A 20,129-nucleotide genomic window follows, 5' to 3' on the forward strand; every position below is an offset into this window, starting at 1 on the left:
GTTACCCTGATCCCATAGTTCAGCACAAACCAAAACTGAGGAAAGGAAACTGTGTGAGGTCCGTCTTTTATCTTCCTTTTGTGTGTCTAAAATTTTACTTCCCCTCTGAAACCAGCTAATCACAACCTGGACAACAAAAGGCCATCTCTGCAACAACTGTTTCCTTTGTTAGGCACAATCATTCTTCAGTTATTTATTATCTCATATGAATCATGAGCAGCTTGCAAGGAACTATTTCAATTATATGAACCAGTGACGCAACACTTGCCTTTTCGTAGGCAGCACCTCCCTCCTTGCGTCTCTTCAAAAGTCAATAAATGCTTTGCAGAGAGCCCTTGGTTTCAAAAGAAAATTCCCAAGTAAGAGTATCATCACAAAGTTCAAACAGCCCTGAAAAATCCAGCTGAAATGGCCTCTGTAAGGAAACTGAGTGCTGTACAGACATGTCAGCGAGGTTGTCAGCAACATTTGAGCTCCTTGGGTTGGTACCTTCTGTGCACCATCTGGGCTGTGCTGCAGTTTTGATGTCAGATGGGGGTGGGAAGCAGCTGCTGTGAGGAGAACCCAGCAATCAGGGCTCTGACCACAACCTGTACTTGCACCAGCAGCAGCTCAGCCTAGCTAATTTTGTACCCTCCAACCAAGCACAGAGCACCAAATAGTGCTCATTGCCCCTGGGTGGCCACAGTGTTGGGCATCTCAAATCCAGAAGCTGCTGTGAGCTGGAAAGGCAGGCACAAGCTACATGGCAGATGGTGGGATGCACACTCTTGCCAATGACACAGTGCTACAAAACGCACTCAAATTTGCCACCAAACTGTATTACATAGATATTCTTGCCACAAACAGTTGGTGCAGAGCACTGTACAAATATAGCAGTACCCCCATCCAACTTGGCAGGCTGATTCCAAGGCTCCCATCACACTGCATCAATGTTTTCCAAGTGCAGTGCTTGTCCTGCCCATCCCTCAACACACTTAAACTCTCTTGTTCACCAGATACTACCTCAGTTGGCTTCTTTGGCCACACTTTTAGAAAACAGATATTCCTTAGGCTCTGGATTCTTACTTACAAGCATCTGAAATTCTAAACATCTTCAGGGATGGAGACTCAACTACTTCACTGGACAACCAGGGTCAGGAATTTTTGCGTAATATCCAGTCTAAACTTACCTTGGTGCAACCTTGGTGTAACTGGAGGCCACTTCCTTTTGTCCTATTACTTATTATCTGGGAGAAGAGACTGATGCACATCTTGCAACAACTTCCTTTCAGGTATTTACAGAAAGCAGAAAGATTCCCCTGGCCCTCTCTTTCACCAGGCTAAGTAACCCCACTTCTCTCAGTCATTCTTCCTAAGACTTGTACCCACACCCTTCATCAGCTCCACTGTCTTCTCTGGACACACTCCAGCAGCTCAATGTCCTTCTTTTAGTGAGAAGTACAGAATTCAACACAGGATTTGAGGTGTGGCCTCACCAGTGTCAAGTGCAGGGGGACAATCACTGCCCTGGCCCTGCTGGCCGCACTCTTGCTCATACAGGCCAGGATGCCATTGGCCTTCTCAGCCACTGGGCACTCTGCTGGCTCATCTTCAGCTGGCTGTTGATCAGCATCCCCAGATCCTTTTCTGATGTGCAGCTTTCCAGCCTCTCTTCCCCCAGCCTGTAGTGCTGCCTGGGTATGCTGTGACCCAAGTGCAGGATCCAGCTCTCAGTCTTGTTGACTCTCACACAACTGGCCTCAGCTCATTGATCCAGACTGTCCAGATTCCTCTGCAGAGCTTTCCCACCCTCCAGCAGATCAACACTTCCCAACTTACTAAGGGTGCACTCGATCCCTTTGTCCAGATCGCTAATAATGATATTAAAGATACCCATGAAATCTTTCCCCTTGGTATACAGAATTCTGTATTTTCCTTCCCTCAGCAGAAAACAGAGAACCCAATGCAGAAAGGGATGATTTGCACAAGAAATACCAGAAACAGGTTTTTTTAGTTCATCCATTAAAACAGTATCATTTCAGGTAAGAAATGAAAGTCAGCTGACAGAAGGATATGAGTGTAGATCACTCAGCTGGAGTTCCCACATGTTGCTTCCAGCATCCCTCCTCAGTGAGTGCTGCCTACCCAGCCCTCACGGAGCTATGTGAAAGAGACAGGACTGACAACATTCCTTGCAAGGTATTTACTCCACTGAAGGAGAATCACTCTTACAAGCTCAACCTAAGAGGACCTATCGTTTTCAATTAAAAACAAACATTTAGTGTAAGAAAGAGAAAAACAGCCAAAGTAGTGTTAATGTGAAGACATTCACTCACACACACCTTAAAATGGCCGCTGTAAAGACAACTGTGAAAGATACTATTGTTCATTAAGGTTAGTCAACATTTTACTCAAGTCTAATTTTTAGGGAAAGAATAGTACTACTACTTTTCTCTTAAACAGCTACATTATCTGTGCATGCTCAAGTGCTAGAAAAAGAATTTCTTCATATACTAACTCTTAACCTTTTGTTTGGTATCATCCCAGACATGAAGTCTAACCACTGAGTTTGTCAAAACCAGAAGACCCAAGAGTTCTAATGATGGAGAAAGGACCAGCAGAAGCAGAATTGCTACAAGCTGAGAAGCTCGTGTCAGCTATCCCACACCAGTTTTGCCTGTTGAGAGCTTGAGCATCCATGGCTGAAATCCTCAGTGCAACCAACAGAGAGGAGCTGGGCCTCAGCAGGGCAACCCAGAGAGCAGTGTGTGAGGAGGAGGAGGAGAAAACTGGAAGAACTTAACCACAGTGTGTGTCTGTCTATCTATCTATCTATCTATCTATCTATCTATCTATCTATCTATCTATCTATCTATCTAATCTATCTACCTATCACCTATCTATCTGCATTTCAAGACTGGATTGCAGTGGAGTTGAAATCAAACACTCAACCATTCTGACTCAGACACTTCTGTCTCCATGCGAGCACTTGAGTTTAAGTGTTTAAGAAACTCTTGGGCTTAAAGTAGGGGCACGTTTTGACTCCTCATGCACCCAGACACTCAAATTCTCTTTCACCTTTAAGGAGCAAATGCAGGCTTGTGTGAGTTTTGCCTGGGGTGGTGGAAACACAGGAATGAAGAAGTCAAAACAGTAGACAGTTTTGGGAAATTGGAAGCAAGAAAAGCTGCAAAAAGAGACCAAAAACATGTGGCAATTAGGAAGAGGAGAAAAGGAAAACTGGAAAAAGATAAAATACTGTTAGTTCAACATTCTGAATCTGTGAAGTTTTAAAGAATCTACCAACTTAAAAATAGATGCCTGAAGCTATGAACATTTGCCGACCCTCTAGTTTTGCATGTGCCTTTGCGAGCTCTATTGTTTTGTCCTGAAACCTGACAAAAATATCCCAAAACAGAGAAATTCCGATACTACTCTGCAGCTTTGTCCTGCAATACGTGGACAGTGAACAGTACACCACAAGAGCCATTTACATAGATCAAGCAAGACCCTGGAGCATGAAAAAGTATTTCTAGACAGTTCTCTGAAAGTATTTTCTAATATTTGGGGGAGTTAATTACAAAGTTTTGAAGGGATGAGTCAATACTCCAAATGAGAATAGTCATTTTTCAATCTTCTATTAATACAACATCTATTTCTAAGAGCCCTCCAAAACCATGCCTTTTGTAGTCAAGATGCAACAAACCAAATTAGTTTAATTACTTTTACCATATTATTTTTCCTAACCTACCATGACTCCTTTCACTTAGGCACTTAGGAAGATGGTTACAACTGCTGCTCATTAAATCCTCCAAAACTCCTCAAGTATTGAATTAATAATGCTGAATAACGACCACTGTTCAGCCACTTCAAAATTTTCCACCCTTCACACAGCCCAACATTTGTCTTCCCATATCTTTATTCATGTACCCTGACATCTGGAAGACCATTCACTCAGGGAAATAAATCTCTTGAACTTTTACTTTATAACCTGATGAATTCACATACTCCTTATTAAAAAAACTCTGTGTAGGTTACCAGCCCAAGACAAGCCATGCAATAGACAACAGAACCAGGGTCTGTTTTGTGCCATGCAGAATTTCCCACGTGGGATGTTGCTCAGCAGTTATCCTCTGCCCATCAACTAGCTGGTATCAACAGTATTTGATGCCAGACCAGATGTTTCAAAGACAGACACCACAAAACCACCATGTAAATAGTTATGGGTTACTCTGCCAGCAGGGAAACTGTTCTGGAACTCCAGGAAACAGAGCTGGGCTTATGTTCATTCCTTAGGCGAAGAACCTTATTTACTGCAACTGCAGATGCCCCATGTACTCCCTCTGTCCATTTGCAGTTCCTTTCACTTGTGTATTATTTAAGTTTCATTTATCCAGCAGTTTAACAGACTCTTGGCAACCATGAGGTAACACTGTCTACTACTATGACAGAAAATATCCCAGTGCTCAAGCTGTAAACAGTTCTCTTTCTCTGGCATCAACTCCCCTCTCTTTCTGGTATTACAGATAAGTGCCATGTCCCTTCTCATTTATGTCCTCTTCAGATACTCTATCTATCCATTTTTTCTGCACATGGAATTGTCACCATGACTCTTGAGTTATGTCACTTCTTTGCAGCTCCTTCCTGCAGTGGCATGCAGCATCTTGAAACGTTGCTAACACTTTTATTCCAAATAAAAGACAATGAGGAAATAAACACAGGGGACTGTTCAGGGGTAAAGGTTTAGCAATCTAGTCAGATTTTTTTCTATGTTAAGCTTTCATCATCTTGTGAAAGACAAAGTTAGAAAGCATATGGAAACAAATCCTGAGGCATAGGTTTGTGTAGTAATTCCAGACAGGGAGGATGGGGGTGTGGAGAAGATGACCGCTTACCCCATTCACAAAATACTATGGGTTTTAGTGAAATTTGCACAGTTTAATAAGTGGAACATGCCCAGTTCTGCTATATAAATATTTATGCCCCAAGTTTCTACTGTCATTACTTTGGGGAAGTATTCTCCACATAAAAACCAAGTGAGGTCATAAGGATTTAGCCCAAAACAAATTGGAAGAAAAGAAATAAGCCAGCAAGCATGCCTCTGCCTATGTCTGATATGCTACATTTTCTAGTCAAAGTGAACAGATCTCCAGTTTTGCAGGGTTGAGGACATCTCCTGGTGATTCCTGGTTTGGTTTCTGCTACAGGATGTTATGCAATATATGTAATGTGAAGTATTTATGTCAGCTGTTTTCAGCTCCCATGTAAACACCAGAATTGTTCTGAAGCACACGGGACAGTCCTAAGTGCACCCATACTGACAGGACGCTAGGAGAACAAATCATACATTGAAAACCACAAATGATGGCTAATTAGATGTTGCATTTCTACTAAAAATAAGAAATTTCAGGCAGAAAAGAATCTTTTTACAGCAAAAACACTACCTGATAATGAACATCTTCAGGCACTCCCAGAGGAAGAGAGGAGCTTAGCTTTCAGACATGGGGAAAGGGAAAAATGACAATTCTTACATTTTATGTGATATTTTTATTAGTATAATTTTTTAATGAAAAAATAGAGCACTTATCAAGCACTTTACAACTTTCAAGTGCCTTATAAAGCTTTTTTGAAAATGTAAGCCCTCATAAAAGTCTCTCTTCACAGTAGTACTGTGTAACAAATATCAAGTTCATTCTGCAGGTAGGAAAACCAAACCAGTGAGCATCAGCCTTCCCAAAACTGCCAAGAGTGAATAGCAAGGCTATGACTTACACATTAGGAAACACCTTACTTTCTGTAATGAAAGTGCTAGAACTTAGCTTAAACCCTTTAAAACTTGGAAATATTTTAAATCATTTTGATGCAAAAATCTAATTCAATTATTTACTTAATGCAGTTACTAATTCACTCTCTCTCTTTGGTGAACATAGGCAATTTGACTTTTATGTTTCAGTATTGTCAAAATATGCAAATAAAATATCTTTCCAGGAAGAGATTAGTTTCGTATCAGTTGAGCAAGTCTGGCAAAACAATTTCTACAAGCAGAACAGGAACATACTGTGCTGCCTGGGACACGTCTTGAAGTTCAGGTTTTTATTTCTTGTTCTCAGCCTGACTTAGGCAAAGGACAGGGACATGGTTTCTTCACGTGGAAACCGGGAACAAAACAATTTCTTCAGTTCAAATATACAGTGACAACATCAACTCTAGAAGAAGAGACAGAATTTCATTGCACTTTGGCAGCCCTTGAACTCATTATTTACAAACTCCTCTTGTGATAATTCAGGTGGGAGTCCTTTTCTCACATCAAAACACACAAACATTTTCATTTCACTGCACTGATGAGCTTTGGTCCTGTTTGCCATCCTGGTCCTTCTTCTCACTCCCCCAGCAAGACCAGTCCCTAATTTGGCAACCCTACTTCTTTCCTTCCACTACTGCTGTCCCACAAGCCACTCTAGGTATACAGCTGCCCCAGTCTGATGCTATTTAAATACAAATACCAGTAAAAAAGCCTTTGGGACTTAAATCACAAAATTCAATTTGCTGTAATTTAAGAAGGCAAACCCATTGTATCAGTCTCTGGTCTGTCCTGTAACCACACGCACAGAAAAATGAGAAAGAGGGGGAATCCAAGCAAATTCCATGTTTTCTCTTTTGGGGGCTTCTGCAGAGACTTTGCCCCCGAATGGGCCCTACTAAGCACTATGTGACATATGAATGAATTAATGCTTGGGGACAAGGATTAGTTATGTACATTGCCGAGGGTACTGCTGATGCAGTATGATAAATTTTAACTCCTGTAAAAATAGAAAAAGTAAAACATTTGGAAATGTAAAAGGCCTCTTCCTGTACACCTGAATCCAGGAGCCAGACCAAGCCCCAACAGTTCATGAAAAATATAATTTTATTAACCTTCCTGAAATTTTCTTCCTGTATGACGTTGTATGTATATGTAAGTTTTTAAGCATATGTTAAGTGCATACATATATACACTTAACATATATCTGTTATAGATATATCTGTAGAGAAAGATGACATGAAGTTTTCTTCTTCACAACAGCCATACTAAATACATGGAACTATTGAATTTCCAGTGCTGTGGGAAAAAACTGAGGTTTTACTTCTTATAGCAGCCTTCACTCACTAAAGTATTTGGAAAACGTGATGCAACAGATCCATACTTCCATCAGCAGCCAAGTGTATGGAGCCAGCAGATCTGCACATTTACTCTCCTTAACTGAGGTACTGCAGGCTTGGCCTTTAGTCTGGCCTTCCACAAATAAAACAACTTTCCTTCACTGTGGTCTGCAACTGCAAGGGAGGCACCAAACAAGTCACACTTCCCTACCCATCTCCCTTCAGTGCTGGTACTGCTGCTCCTCCCGGCACTGTCCCACCACGTTCATCAACAGAAATACTCATGCTTCGCAGTATGAAACTTAGACCTTCCTTTTTTTTTCTTGAAAAAAACCCAGAAACCCCAAACCAACAACAAAACCTGTCAAAGAAATAATAAAGAAAACCTCAAACAAAAAATAACTAAAAGGCTCCAAGGGATGAGCTTGGTCTCACGGTTTTGCACAATTGATTATTTGGTGTTTGCACTGTGCTGGAAGTCAGGCTCAAGCAGAGGATGGGCACTGCTGTGCTGAGCTGTGTATAGAAACAGAGCATTAAAAAACCTACCTCCCATTTAAGTGAGTTGGAAATGGAATTAAACTTCCCAAAAGAAGATATGCCAATTTTTATCACAATAAAAATCAGACTAAATATATATAATACTGAAGAAAAATATTAGCTGAAAAAAAAATGCATGAGAAGAGACAAGGGGAAAGCTCATTCATGTGACAAAATACCACTGTTTCATATCCTACATGGAGAAAACACTGAAGCACAGACAGTAGCTCCTCATCCTACACAGGTTTCATCAGTTCTTTTTACTTTCCCAAACAACAAGAAGTTTTTGCAGAATTTACCCATGTTTCTAACAGCTTATTTGCAAAAAAAGTGAAAAGTGAAAACACTAATTTTCAGGATCTACCTCTTGTTTGCTTTTATGCATAGAAAAAAAAAAAAAAGAAAGCAGGAAAGAAGAAAACCTGAATAAAACATTTTTAAAAAAGCTTTTATCATGCTTACTTGCAGTTTTGAGCATGCTGCACTCTCAAAGACTGTGTTTCCGATCCAAGGTTGCCCTGACAATGACAGGATGGACATGAGCAACTTCAGACACACTTCCCAAAAAACATAGGTTATCACCAGCAGCAAATTATTGTTCCCTCTGCTGGGGACGGAGTGGGCTGCAAGAGCTGGAAACCCTGTACTGTGTATTTATTCCTCCAGGTCTGGATGCAACATCTGGGAAAATGTTTTGGAAGCAGTGGGAGTAAAGACATCTTTCTTGTCTTCATGGCACTTCAGGGCTACACATGGTAGACCACAATCACGCCAGAGACCTCAGATGAACTGCAGCTCTTTGGAGGTAGAGCATTAAGTACTGAAAGGTTGGCTTAGAGAAAAATCTTATTCTGCATAATGAAATTATCATTATTCCCTCGTGCCACACACAGACAAAACACATATGCACCCCATATTTACAAAGTCAAGGGGCACTGTTGAAAATATTTTTCATAACCTTGAGACTGCAAGTAATCACAGACGCAATTAGACTCGCTTTCCCATCAAAGTGCCTTGGAATAACCACACGGGCACTCTTCCATATCGGCACAGCATCAGACCTACAATGCAGAGGAATGACTCCCTGTGTGTAAGGTGAATTCAGAGCTTGCAAAATGTGCCAGAAACAAAATCATCTAACTTTCCACAGAGCAGCTATTGGAAGAGAACTGGATGTACAAGTTCCTTCTGGTATGGACACCTGCCTGTAACTAGCTGGGCTCAGACAACGATCTCACTACATCCAGAGGTTCCCACTTGTACATCACCCTTCTAGGCTGTGGTGGCTTTGATGAGCCTGCCCTTACACTCCTGGTACATACTGCAACAGCAGACAGCTGCTCTTAAATATATTTCTGTCCTGAAATGTGAAGCCTGCCACATCAATGGGAGTAGGCTGAGGTTTCATTTATTAAATAGTTTATCTTCTAAAGAGAAACTGCATGAAGAAAGAGCAGAAAGACTAGAAAGGAAAACTTCTGTGAAATATACTAGTTTTCACATTGGAAAGCTCTACTGTTTATTGAAATTGGCACTAAATTTTAAATACTAAAAGAAAGTATTTCTTAAAAAATAAAAGCATCACCCAACACAAATAGACCCTCCTATTTTACTTAAAGCAAATTAATTTTTAAATTGGTTTTGTTTATTTAAATTCCCAGTTTCTGAAACAGCATATGAACCTGCTTTTGGAGGTTTTTTCACTTGACAGATTTTCATGGTACAAGAAGAGCTCAGGGACAAAGAGTACACAGGACATGAGAAAGAAAAGCTGGGGTATTGAAGAGTGAGTCTGGCGGGTAGGTGACAAAGAGGTGTTAGAGACCAAAAATCTACACAGTTCAAGTAAAATCCAGACAGATTATTTAAAAAATGTTACTTCTTCCCAATATTTGTCTAAAGAAGGAATTACAAATCTGTAAATATCTCTGGAACTTATAGTTAGCAAAAGGCATTAAACAGACCTTAAAAAAACAACAGGTAATGAATGGTGTTTTAAAACCTACAGAACAAAAATAGCTTTTTTGGTGCCTCTGACTTTTTAAGTCCACTGTGAAAGCGCTCAAAGGAAAATGTGAACAAAGACTAATGACAGGGGCCCTTTCATATTAAAATAATATATGGAGCAACAGCGAGTGAGAGGAATGCAATGTTTGAAAAAGCACAGACTAAATAAAACACCCATGTACTCACTAGTCCTCTCTCTTCTAGGGTGGTGTTTCAACACAGCTACAAAGGAACATCTTGGGGAGGGAATGCTGTCATTTTCTCAGGTACAAATCTGTACTTCTGAGATGTTTACTTTCTCCATGTAAAACTGCTGAAGACCCCTTGACACTGACAAATAGGCTTCATTACGTCTGTGGCAAAGGTATTTGCTCTCATCTCTAAGGAATGATATAGGCGTTGATCAAGGACAAAGCACCAAACACTAAAACAATTCACATGGCCTGGGGGCTATATTCAGCCTGGCTCTGCAAGAGCCTGGTAGAGCAGCCCCTCTACTGCAGCAGCACACTGAGAAGGGTGCCTCAGACCCAGTGCCAACTGGGGCACGACAAAGAGCAGCAGTTGTAGCCCAGTATCTGAGTCCCACAGAAGCGCTCTGGTTACAGACCTTGGCCTTCTCCACTCCTCCCAGGCAGGAGCAAAGCCATGCCTGTGGATATATGGTGCCTACACCCATGGATTACATCCATTCCCACTTCATGCTGCCTGGAAAGTCCCAAGCTTTTGCAGCTGTTGACCTCAGAAAGCCACACTGTCACATTCTACCAGAAATTTTTAACTAACAACTGAAATAAGGTTGCACAGAAATACAGAATGCTGATTACTACTACAGTAAATTAAAATCCTGTGGAGGCGAGAGACAGGGAACAAATCTCTTGTGTTTCAGACACTACCTCAAAGCAGGCATATTCTTTCTTTTTTCACTTCTTCAGGATGATTCATACAATGTTTTAAACTCCTTAGGCTTCTCCATGTGCTAAGGGGGCAGCCATGATGAACTAGAACTGGATTTAACCATGAGCAACTTCAGATGTTTAGATGTTCATACAGTGGAAAGAACCAGTATTAATTACTCAGTCTACAGGACTCAGATGTCCTATTGGAAGTGTCAATGGCAACTTTAGTACTGCTTAAAAGGACTGAAATAGCCACTACAGATCATAAAATAGCATTCTGACTTGTTTTCTTCTCCAACTTCAAAGTAAAAGCACCACAGTGAAGAAGGTGGGTCCCACCAGGGCTGCACAGGTGCACAGCCCTTGGAAACAGCATCTACTCTCTCCCCATTCCTGGGGCCAGCACCAGCACCTGTGCCAACTGCAAGACAGATGAACACAAACTGGGAATATAACCCACGACTGCTGGTTTTCCCATTTTTGAAGATTATTCTTTTGTAATTCACATATTAGTAATTTTCTTTAAGTTCATTGAAGCAGAAACTAGCTCAATGCAGGTCCAGTGAGCCAATTTCTCACAGTTTCTCCTTGCAGAAAGAGTTGACAAACCTGAGCTGCGAGATTGCCTGTGAGCCCTGAAGGCTCTCCATCACACCTGATACCTCCTGATAGCTTTATTTGATGATCTGGCAAAATAAGACCAAGCAGGTGATACTAGAAAGAGAAATTTAATACCAGTGCTTGTGCTTTATGCAATGCTCTATCTATCAGAGGTTTCACTTGCAGCTTTCCCAGTCAGAGAGACAATACATAATTCAAGTCCGCCCCCCAGTGGACTCCATGCCCACACCAGCACGCCAAGTTTTGAGGACACTGGTGGCAAGTATTGAGGAGCTAGATGACAGCATACTTAAAAAACTTAGGAGTTACTCCAAGAGAATTAAATTCAGTTGTTACCATCCATAATACTCTGTTTCTGCTCTCCATTAGGATGAAAAGAAGTATACCTTTCAACCAACAAATCTGTTCATCCTATCATAACACCACATTGTTTTTCCTCCTGAGTCTAAACTACTGTGAATGTTTCAGTGGCTATGCACACAAAACAATGTAGTTTGGAAAAGATCTTTAAGATCATCGAAAAAAAAAAAAAGTTCTCAAGCACATGTTGCTTAGGTAAACAACTGTCAGCAAGATCAGCCTGCCTAAAAAAAATAAGGTATAGATTATGCAATGCTGAGTTTCTGTGATCTTTTCTGAGAAAGTTTCCTACTGAAACTTGCTCACTCTTGCGTGCATAGCTGTCATACTTCATTTATACTTATCCAAAACTGCACTAATTACTGTGGGTCATACGTGAATAATTAACTTATTTTGCCTGAAGCAAAAGTAAAGACCAAGATAAAAAATGCAAGATGAGATTAGTACATGGCCAAGTACAAGATGAGTACGCTCATGGCCAAGGCTGCATGCAAGTCTGAATTTACCAACTTCTTATCAAGACCTCTGAAGTGTCCTGTAAAGCACATTTAATTTTAACAGCATGACACAGGTTTTCTAACTGGATCCACTGGCTAAATTGAGCACTGGCCATTTTTTGTAGACTACACTTCTTTCATCATGCCTGCTGCAATGTCACTATAAAGCAGTTATCAGCTGACTAGTTAATGAAGGTTTTTGATTCGATGCTATTTTTCTTTTTCCCTGAAGTAATAAACCAACTACCAGCATGACTACAAAACAGCTCAGGCAATTGTATTTTGGTGTGGGAATCCATTTCAGTCAACTCACAGCCTGGCAGGTATCTGGGCTTCCTCTGTACTCAGCAGTGAAAGAGAAGCACCTTTGAAAGCCAATCTCTGGCTATACCTGAAGAGGGAATAACACGCCCCAGAGGTGCAAATCCCACTTCTCTGACTACCCAGAGATCCCAGACAGATAGCATAGCCTTGACACCCAGCTGCCAGGGAACCACAGCTGGGGATATGCATCCTACTATTACAGCAGGTAGACAAACTCCTTTTTGTGCTGGTGGAGAGCTACATATGCTTAAATTTGGGATTTCCTACATCCTCTCAAGCCTTCAGTGCCTACTTCTGAGCACCCTACGTGCACAGCCTCAGATTCAGTGGAATTGACTGCCTAACACTAATTGGGTGCATTACCTGAAAGCAGCAGTCTGCCCCATGAGATCACTGACGAATTACAGATGTCCGACAAATGTAATTCTCAGTGTTTTAAAATGTCACGGCAGAAAAGAGCCTCTTCTGTTTCTGGGCTGCCTTGGGTGTGACATTTCTGAGGTTGTCCACATCTAGTTTGGTAACTCACATGATTGCTTGTACTCCTGGGCTGGTTGCCAGTCTGGCAGGATAGAAAAGAGTGACTTCCTTGTGGTGTAAGCAGATAAATGGTATTTTTGTTTCAAACCAAACCCTCTACTGCTCTTCTCTGCTGGGCTCTCTGTCTTTGAATTTGTTACAGATGCGTAATGCTCAAAGGGTGATACAGACAAGAAAAGAAACAACATGTAAATCCAGCAGGGAGAAGGAAAATGACAGAAGGGTTAGACTGGGAAAAAGAGGTAAAACAAGAATGCCAGAAAATGGTGACAGGGTAAGGGTATATCAAAGGTATTAGAAGAGTAGGGATGAAAGACCACATTTAAGATGGGAAAGAAGAGGGAAGATGAAAAAAGAATTAAGACAGGACATGACAAATAATGAGAGAGCAGAAGGGTCATCTAAACGGGAAGATATGAAGAAACTAAGAAAATTTGCCTGGAAGGAAATGTAATGAAATTTCCAGATCGCCAGAACATTTCTGTTGTTTAAGGAAGGGACTCTTAACCTACAGAAATTATTTTAGTAGAGGATATTAGGATGGAGCCTGGTTCAGAACTCCTTTCAACAAAAGTCCTATGAGCCAAAAGACATACTAGAAATAGTGATGGAGATCCAGACTCAATTGAAATGGAGAGGCCTCCACTTAATTTTCTAAAATAATACGTCATACTCTTTAGAGTACATCAGATCACAGAAAGCACTAGCAGATTCTCAGCAAAGAACAACATTGTCCTATACCCTGGATAAACACCATCTTTCCTCCAAGAAGTTACAGGAATGCTGAAGTCCATTAAGAGCAGAGAGATCAATAAATTTAATTTAAGCAAATCAGCATCAGAGTAAGGAATAGCACTGAGGCTTAGAGTGTTCTGTTCACTGCCTTTCCAGCTATCCAATCAATCCCCTTTTAGACTTGCTCTTGATAACTTCAAATTGCTGCTCCTGAGTTTATCCACAATAAAATTAGAACTATTACACATCACTGCTTCAGCTACCCTTACATGCCTGTCATACAGATTAGTAACAGCCCATAAAGTTAATAAGGACACCAGGTATTGACTGAGTGTTAAGTATGGTCATCCCTGAATGGGGCCCAGCTCCTCTAAGCATCTCTCTTGCATCTCTGCTGTAGGGATCTAGTGTGACTGATTTTCACACAGTGATGACTTCCCTCTCCAGTATGGGATAGGTGTCTCTGAATGCCTCCAGAAAGACATATTGAGGACTTGAGTTTTTCCTTGAATTGAACTGAAAAGATTTCAGGAGCTCCTGGCATCCAAAGGCTACATCTGTAAAAGCAAGCAGTTTCAAAAGAAACAGGTCTGTAGAGTGAAAAAAACGTTGCTGAAGATTCATGACCACACTATATGCTCTTGAGGGTTTTCTCTGGACTAGCTCTGGTTGGTGCCAAGCAATGACCACACTTTGTTGAAGCACAGCAAGCATGTCCCCAGAGGCCACTCTCTGTTGAGTTTCATCTGAGAAGAGTCTGGTCGGTGCACCAGTCCTGTGCTGACACCTGATTTGCACCAGAATGCCAATGCACTCACAGACCTGTCTGTTACTCAGGTACAGGCATTCGGCTATCAGTGTAGGATGACAAGCTCATTATGCCCCAAACTGGATAGAAAGACACCTGCTTGTCTTAACCACAGTGCCAGCAAATCTTACCTGTGTGCGTTCTCCGGTGAGCCTTCAGGTGGGAGCTTTTTGTGTACACTTTGTTGCATCCCTCAAAGTCACACCGATGGATGCGCCGCTTCCTGGAGTCTGGAGACTCAGACCTCCTCTGACGCCTTGTGCTCTCAATACTGAACGGTGAAATTGAACTGAAAAACAGAACAGAAGCAAAAAATGAAGCAAGAGCATGGTGTATAGCCCAGCCCCAAAAATTCAGCTGTAACAGAAGTGACTGTGCTAGAAGTGACACAGAAAATGAATAATCTATTTCCCTTTCAACATTTTGACACAATTAGTGCTTGAACTAGAGCATATTATGCAGTATGAAATAACTGAAGTTTTGATGTAGAAGCGCTTATTGCCCAAAAAACCCCACCATGATACTTGAAATACTGCTCCAATGAAGCAGCCTGACTTTATCTGAGCTCTCTTTCTATTTGACATGTGACCAGGCACAAGCTCACTGAACTGTTTTCTAAACAAGTTTATCTATAGCCTCCATAACTTCTCTTTGACAAGTTTAAATAGATAAAAAGCCTGAAACCTTTTATGAAAAAGTGTTTCCAGTATCCAGATCTGAACTATGGATCATCACATTAGGCCAAACACCTGTTGTTTGCTTGAATACAGACTGCTAATAGATCCAGATCACCCTGGAGCAGTGATTTTTCCATTTTCTCTTTTAGCAGTTCTCAATCTATCACGTGCAAGCCTATGAAATTTATTTTCTTTCAGACCACTGATAAATGAAGTTTAAGAACAAGGCCAAAAAACAATCCCCACAGAAACACATAAATGCTTATCGAAGATACTCCATTTACAGCAATGTCCTACAGCCTATCAGTTACCCTAATTTTAAGCAATTAAAAATACAACATTGAAGTAATGTTGCATGAGTTTCTAAGTACAGTGTGTGCTGGACCTATTACTTGAAAAAAGCCTTGCTACCACAATGCATTTGGCTTGGCTAGATAAATTATTATCAAGTTGGAAGGTCGTGATTCAAACCCTCATTGACTGTCAGTAATCATACCACCCAGCCATGAATCATTATTAACTGATCATCCTATCAACCTCACTACGATTATATTGCACAGCAACCACCATCACCCACAGCTACAGCAGCCTGTTTAGTTAAGTACTGGAACAACTCTGCTCTTCATCAGGTTTCTGGGGCTTCCCAGGTTTATTGACAATCAGGGTAAATGGGCTACAGACTCATTAGCCTGCTCTTTTAGTCTCTTAAGATCAATCTGAACAAAAAGCATGAACCTTTGGAGAAGCTACTAAGGCGGGCATCTGAAAGGAGCAATGATGTTGATGCATCTGCTGGGAAGCACCTCTGTTAACACCGACCTGCAAGCTCCTGTCAGAGGAGCTCCTGCACAGCTGTAGCTGTTACGGCACACACTGAAATCCTGGAGCTTTCCAGAACTTGCTGAGGACTACTCGTATGGGGTGAAATGTTTGTGTAAAGCATCTCACACCATTAGCACGTAATTTCACTGATGTTCTAATTCTCTCCATACAAATCTCTAAGCCTTAAATTAGTGGTAGTCCAAATCACGCAGTTTTATTTTTGTTTAAATATTTTCACAGTACAATCCTAATTTGAAGCACTAATGGGGGAAAAAAAGGTACTTTCTTCCTGAACAGTACTCTAAACACATATTCATATTTCACCTGCAGGCAAGAGATTCTCCAGATTAATTATTTTTGCCTATAATATGATGCATGTAAACAGACGTGCAGAGAATTCCTGAAATGGAGACAGAAGTGGACAGAGAGCCGTAGTAACACCAGCTGGCAAAAATTGTCCCCAAGAGAGTAAGAAACATTAGCACTTTAACTATATGACTGGAGTACAGATATGTCTAGCTCTCACAGAAATGGCTTAGGAATTGCATTTAAGCAATTGTTCTGAATCTCAGAACAAATAAAAGTCTTGGGTTAGACAATTCACTGAGAATGGTTTCACTACTCCAATAGGTTTGTTTTTTAAACATCCCACCAGCTGAAATAAAAGCAAGCTTGTAAATCAAATGTTAAAGCTCAATACTGAACATACAAAATCCAGTGCCCAAAACTAGGAAATCCTGATCTTTAAAAGTAAGTATTTGTGCATCCTTTTTGCTGCAAGCAACTTCTGAGCTGTCTTAAAACCCTGTTTTGTAACAGAGTGTTCAGATCCTGGATAGTACAGCTCATTTAAATAGGAGGAGGATCAAGCTTAAAATGCTCCTGCAATTTCCAGCCCCGAGACAAACTGAACCTTGAGAAGAGTCAGCACCTCATAAAAAGCTATTTGCCACATATGAGAAAGTGATCTCACTGCTGGGAACTGCTCTGTGCTTTCCCGGATATTTATACAGAAGAGGATGGCACAGAGCAGTGCCATGAAGGTGGCACACGATCAATGCTGCTGCTTTTTAACTGGATTGCTCCCTCTTTCTAAAAACAGTAGCACCCTACTTATCCCACAGGAGGGAAAATAACTGAGTAAGCCACAGAAGGTGATGAATATTGTCACCATCCCCTGAGAGCTTCACAGTCATCGCTTGCACAGCACAGCAAGGAGAAAAGCTCTTGTCAACTAGAACCAGCAAATGTCACCGCAAGCCTTCCCTTTGCAGCGTAAATGACACACTAACCAGCAGAGGAGACCCACATGGCAAGTGAGAGCATATGTTCAAGGTGGTTTTCCTCTGCCACTTCAACTGCTATGGCACAGGGGGACCCCCAGTAGAGACATGTTCAATGGTGGTAAAGGAGCCAGAATCTACCTCACGCCACCAGCTTGGTTTTAGCCTTGCAAAAGCTGTGTGACTTTAAATGGGGATGTCACCAAAGACCCTAAAAAAAGCACAAAGTGTTTTTTTCTGCTACTTCAGGTTAGCCCCTCTCACAGTAAGTTCCAGATGATTTGCTGATGTTCCTTCCCTTTGCCATGCAAACAGTAAAGGGACACCTTCTCCTTTCTCAACCGATTTCTATAAAATGCCCTGACTGACCACACAGACAGAAGGAAAGTCCTCAAAACCACATTTGGTGCCTTTTGAAGGCCACAGGGGCTGTGTCAGGCGTCTCTGGTCAGGACAGGGTTCCCAAAACTACTGTTTGATGGTACCATGGTAGACAAAGACTTTGAAATGTGTCAGGGAATTCACTGGCATTTATTTTCTCAACTAACTTACTTTTCATTTGTTTAAAATTCTATAAAATAAATAAAGGAAAAAGAGCACTAAAAAGACCACAATGTCCCTCTTCTCCAACCAAAACCCAAACAAACCATATAGTAGCAGCCTCTTTCAAATTTAAGTGTCCCACCAGCAACTGCACAGAGGGAAGACTTGGAAACCTGTCATCAGCCAAGAGCTACCAGGATACCCTGAGGAGGAGCTGCCAATTCTTCTGCGAATGGCCATGATCTCAGGCAGTCTTCAAGGCTCAAGGTGGGCTTTTGCAGTAGGACTGATGCCACTTAACAGCTCAGCAGGATGTATTAAATTACTGCTGAAACATGAAGTTTGAAAGATAAATTAACAAATAAGAAAACTGGGTTCTGACCTGTCAGCTTGATGTTTATTTATTTGCAGCTCATTATTTCTAAAACCAGTGTAATTTCTATGTTAGTGTAGAAATTGTTACAGCTAATGGGAATCCTGGGGGACTGCTGGCTGCCTCCACGACCCGCTGCAACACTTGTAGTCAGTATGGTTCATATGGTTAAATGAATAAAACCAATGTGAGCGTTTAGAGTGATTTATTAAAATTCAGCCATATTACTTCCAGCTAGAAGTGAAAACATACGTCTTTGCAACTCACACATGGCCAAGTATTGTCTCTCTGATACAAAGAAGTCTGCAAAATGTAACACCGACTGGGGCTTCACCACTAGATGGCCATCAAGTTCTGCCGAACGTGATCTGCACTGCAGGAGATGTGGATCATAACAAACCTGGTTGCAGGATTGTTTTCCCTTTCTATGAATGCTACCCATGACTTCCTAGATGCTTTGCCTCTGTTCTGTGTGGACAGTGAATAGCCCTTGGCACAGGCAGCAACACTGTTAAAAAACCACATGTAATGGGTGAATTTATACTGGTCCTGTGTTTTCTGAGCAATATGCCGAGCAGAGCTGCCTGGGGAACAGTTTGTTTATTAAAGCCTTGAACTGTGTTCAGTATCGTGACACACAAGTCCCTGCACACTGGCTGCTCCCCACTCACGGTGTGCTCAAGTGCACTCACCCTGTGGCAAACACAAAGGGTCACCTCTGGCCACCCAAGCACGAGCTCCTGGGTGCTGCTGGCATCCCAGTGAGGTGACCAAGGGCTGGCTGACATGGCCAGCAAGGAGCGAGGGACATGCAGCAAGCTCTTTGCTCTTTGCTCTACAAACCCAAACAGTGTCCCAGTGTTGCATCTTCATCTTTGTGATTACCAGTTTTACTCCTCCTTGGCCCCTCCACTATGAGCTCAGACTCTGTGGCAACACATCCTGCCTGCCTCTGAAGTCCTTATGGAAAACACATAAATCCAGGGCTAACAGGTCAAACCAGTTTGTACCCAACATCCCTGTCACCTTACCTAAGTCTCTCCTCTGCAGCAATCAGGCTGCATCGCCTTCCTCTCTAGCTGGCCCTGTAGTTAATTGAGACACTTGTGGCTGCACCCTAATAACAATCCATGGCTGCTAAAAGCAGATGCTCTCTTCCCTTTGGGGTGAGGCTCAGGACATGTCAGCCATGTCCTCTCCACTCTGGCTACCATGGGAAGAAAAACCAGATGGGGCTCATGCCCGTGCAGCATCTGCTCAGCCTGGATGAGGGGCTCAGCAGGCCAGCCCATGTAACACGAGTCGTGGTCCTCTCGTGCTTCTCAGCCCCTGGGTTCTGAGTACAGGATTTGGCTGAGATGGCACATCACCACAGTTCCGCTCCAGCTGCTTTCTGCTGTGTTGGCACCGGCACTTGCCTGATTCCGCAGAAAGCCAGTGCAGCCCCCACAGTAACAAGAAAATTCTGCCAAAAAAAATCTGAGAAGCTTTTGGTAGCTTGACTCCCTAAGCAGGACAGTCTGCCAAGTACATGCACTGACATATGGCAGAGGATGGGAACCTGTGGCCATGGGTTAGAGGACTGTCACCACCCCTTTTATTGGGAACCAGCTGTGATTACCACAGCTTCCATGTAAATTTAGAATATGTGTGAAGAAATCCAGAATGTGGACATAAGCAATCAACATCAGGAAGAACTGGAAAATCCAGCTTTTGTTCCACAGAAAAGTTGCTTCTTGTAATATTTGAGTATAAAACACACAGAAGAATAACCACATAAATAGACAAGCTGAAAACAAAAATTGGGAGATATGACCATGTCGATAACTATGAGCTGATGATGTGCTTTGGCAATACATGATAGAAGCAGTCATATCCCACCCTCAGTTCAATTTTAGACATTTGATATTTACAACTTTTATGTTTTTAAGGGAAAAATATGTCACTATACAATACTCAAATATTCAAATAATGTATA

At 41.7% G+C, this 20,129-nt stretch overlaps 1 protein-coding gene across 4 annotated transcripts in view; it reads right to left on the reverse strand.

The window, feature by feature from the left end:
• The window catches only part of KLF12 (Kruppel like factor 12), a 228,749-nt gene that overhangs the window by 6,249 nt on the left and 202,371 nt on the right, over positions 1-20,129 (reverse strand). For all 4 annotated transcript variants that reach the window (XM_041471240.1, XM_041471239.1, XM_041471238.1 and 1 more), the window contains one exon: positions 14,585-14,742. In XM_041471240.1, the coding sequence (XP_041327174.1) occupies positions 14,585-14,742 (158 nt within the window). The remainder of the gene's footprint in view (positions 1-14,584; positions 14,743-20,129) is intronic.

Source organism: Pyrgilauda ruficollis, unplaced genomic scaffold (assembly GCF_017590135.1).
Source record: "Pyrgilauda ruficollis isolate IOZ18807 unplaced genomic scaffold, ASM1759013v1 scaffold26, whole genome shotgun sequence".
In the NCBI taxonomy this organism is placed as follows: Eukaryota; Metazoa; Chordata; class Aves; order Passeriformes; family Passeridae; genus Pyrgilauda; species Pyrgilauda ruficollis.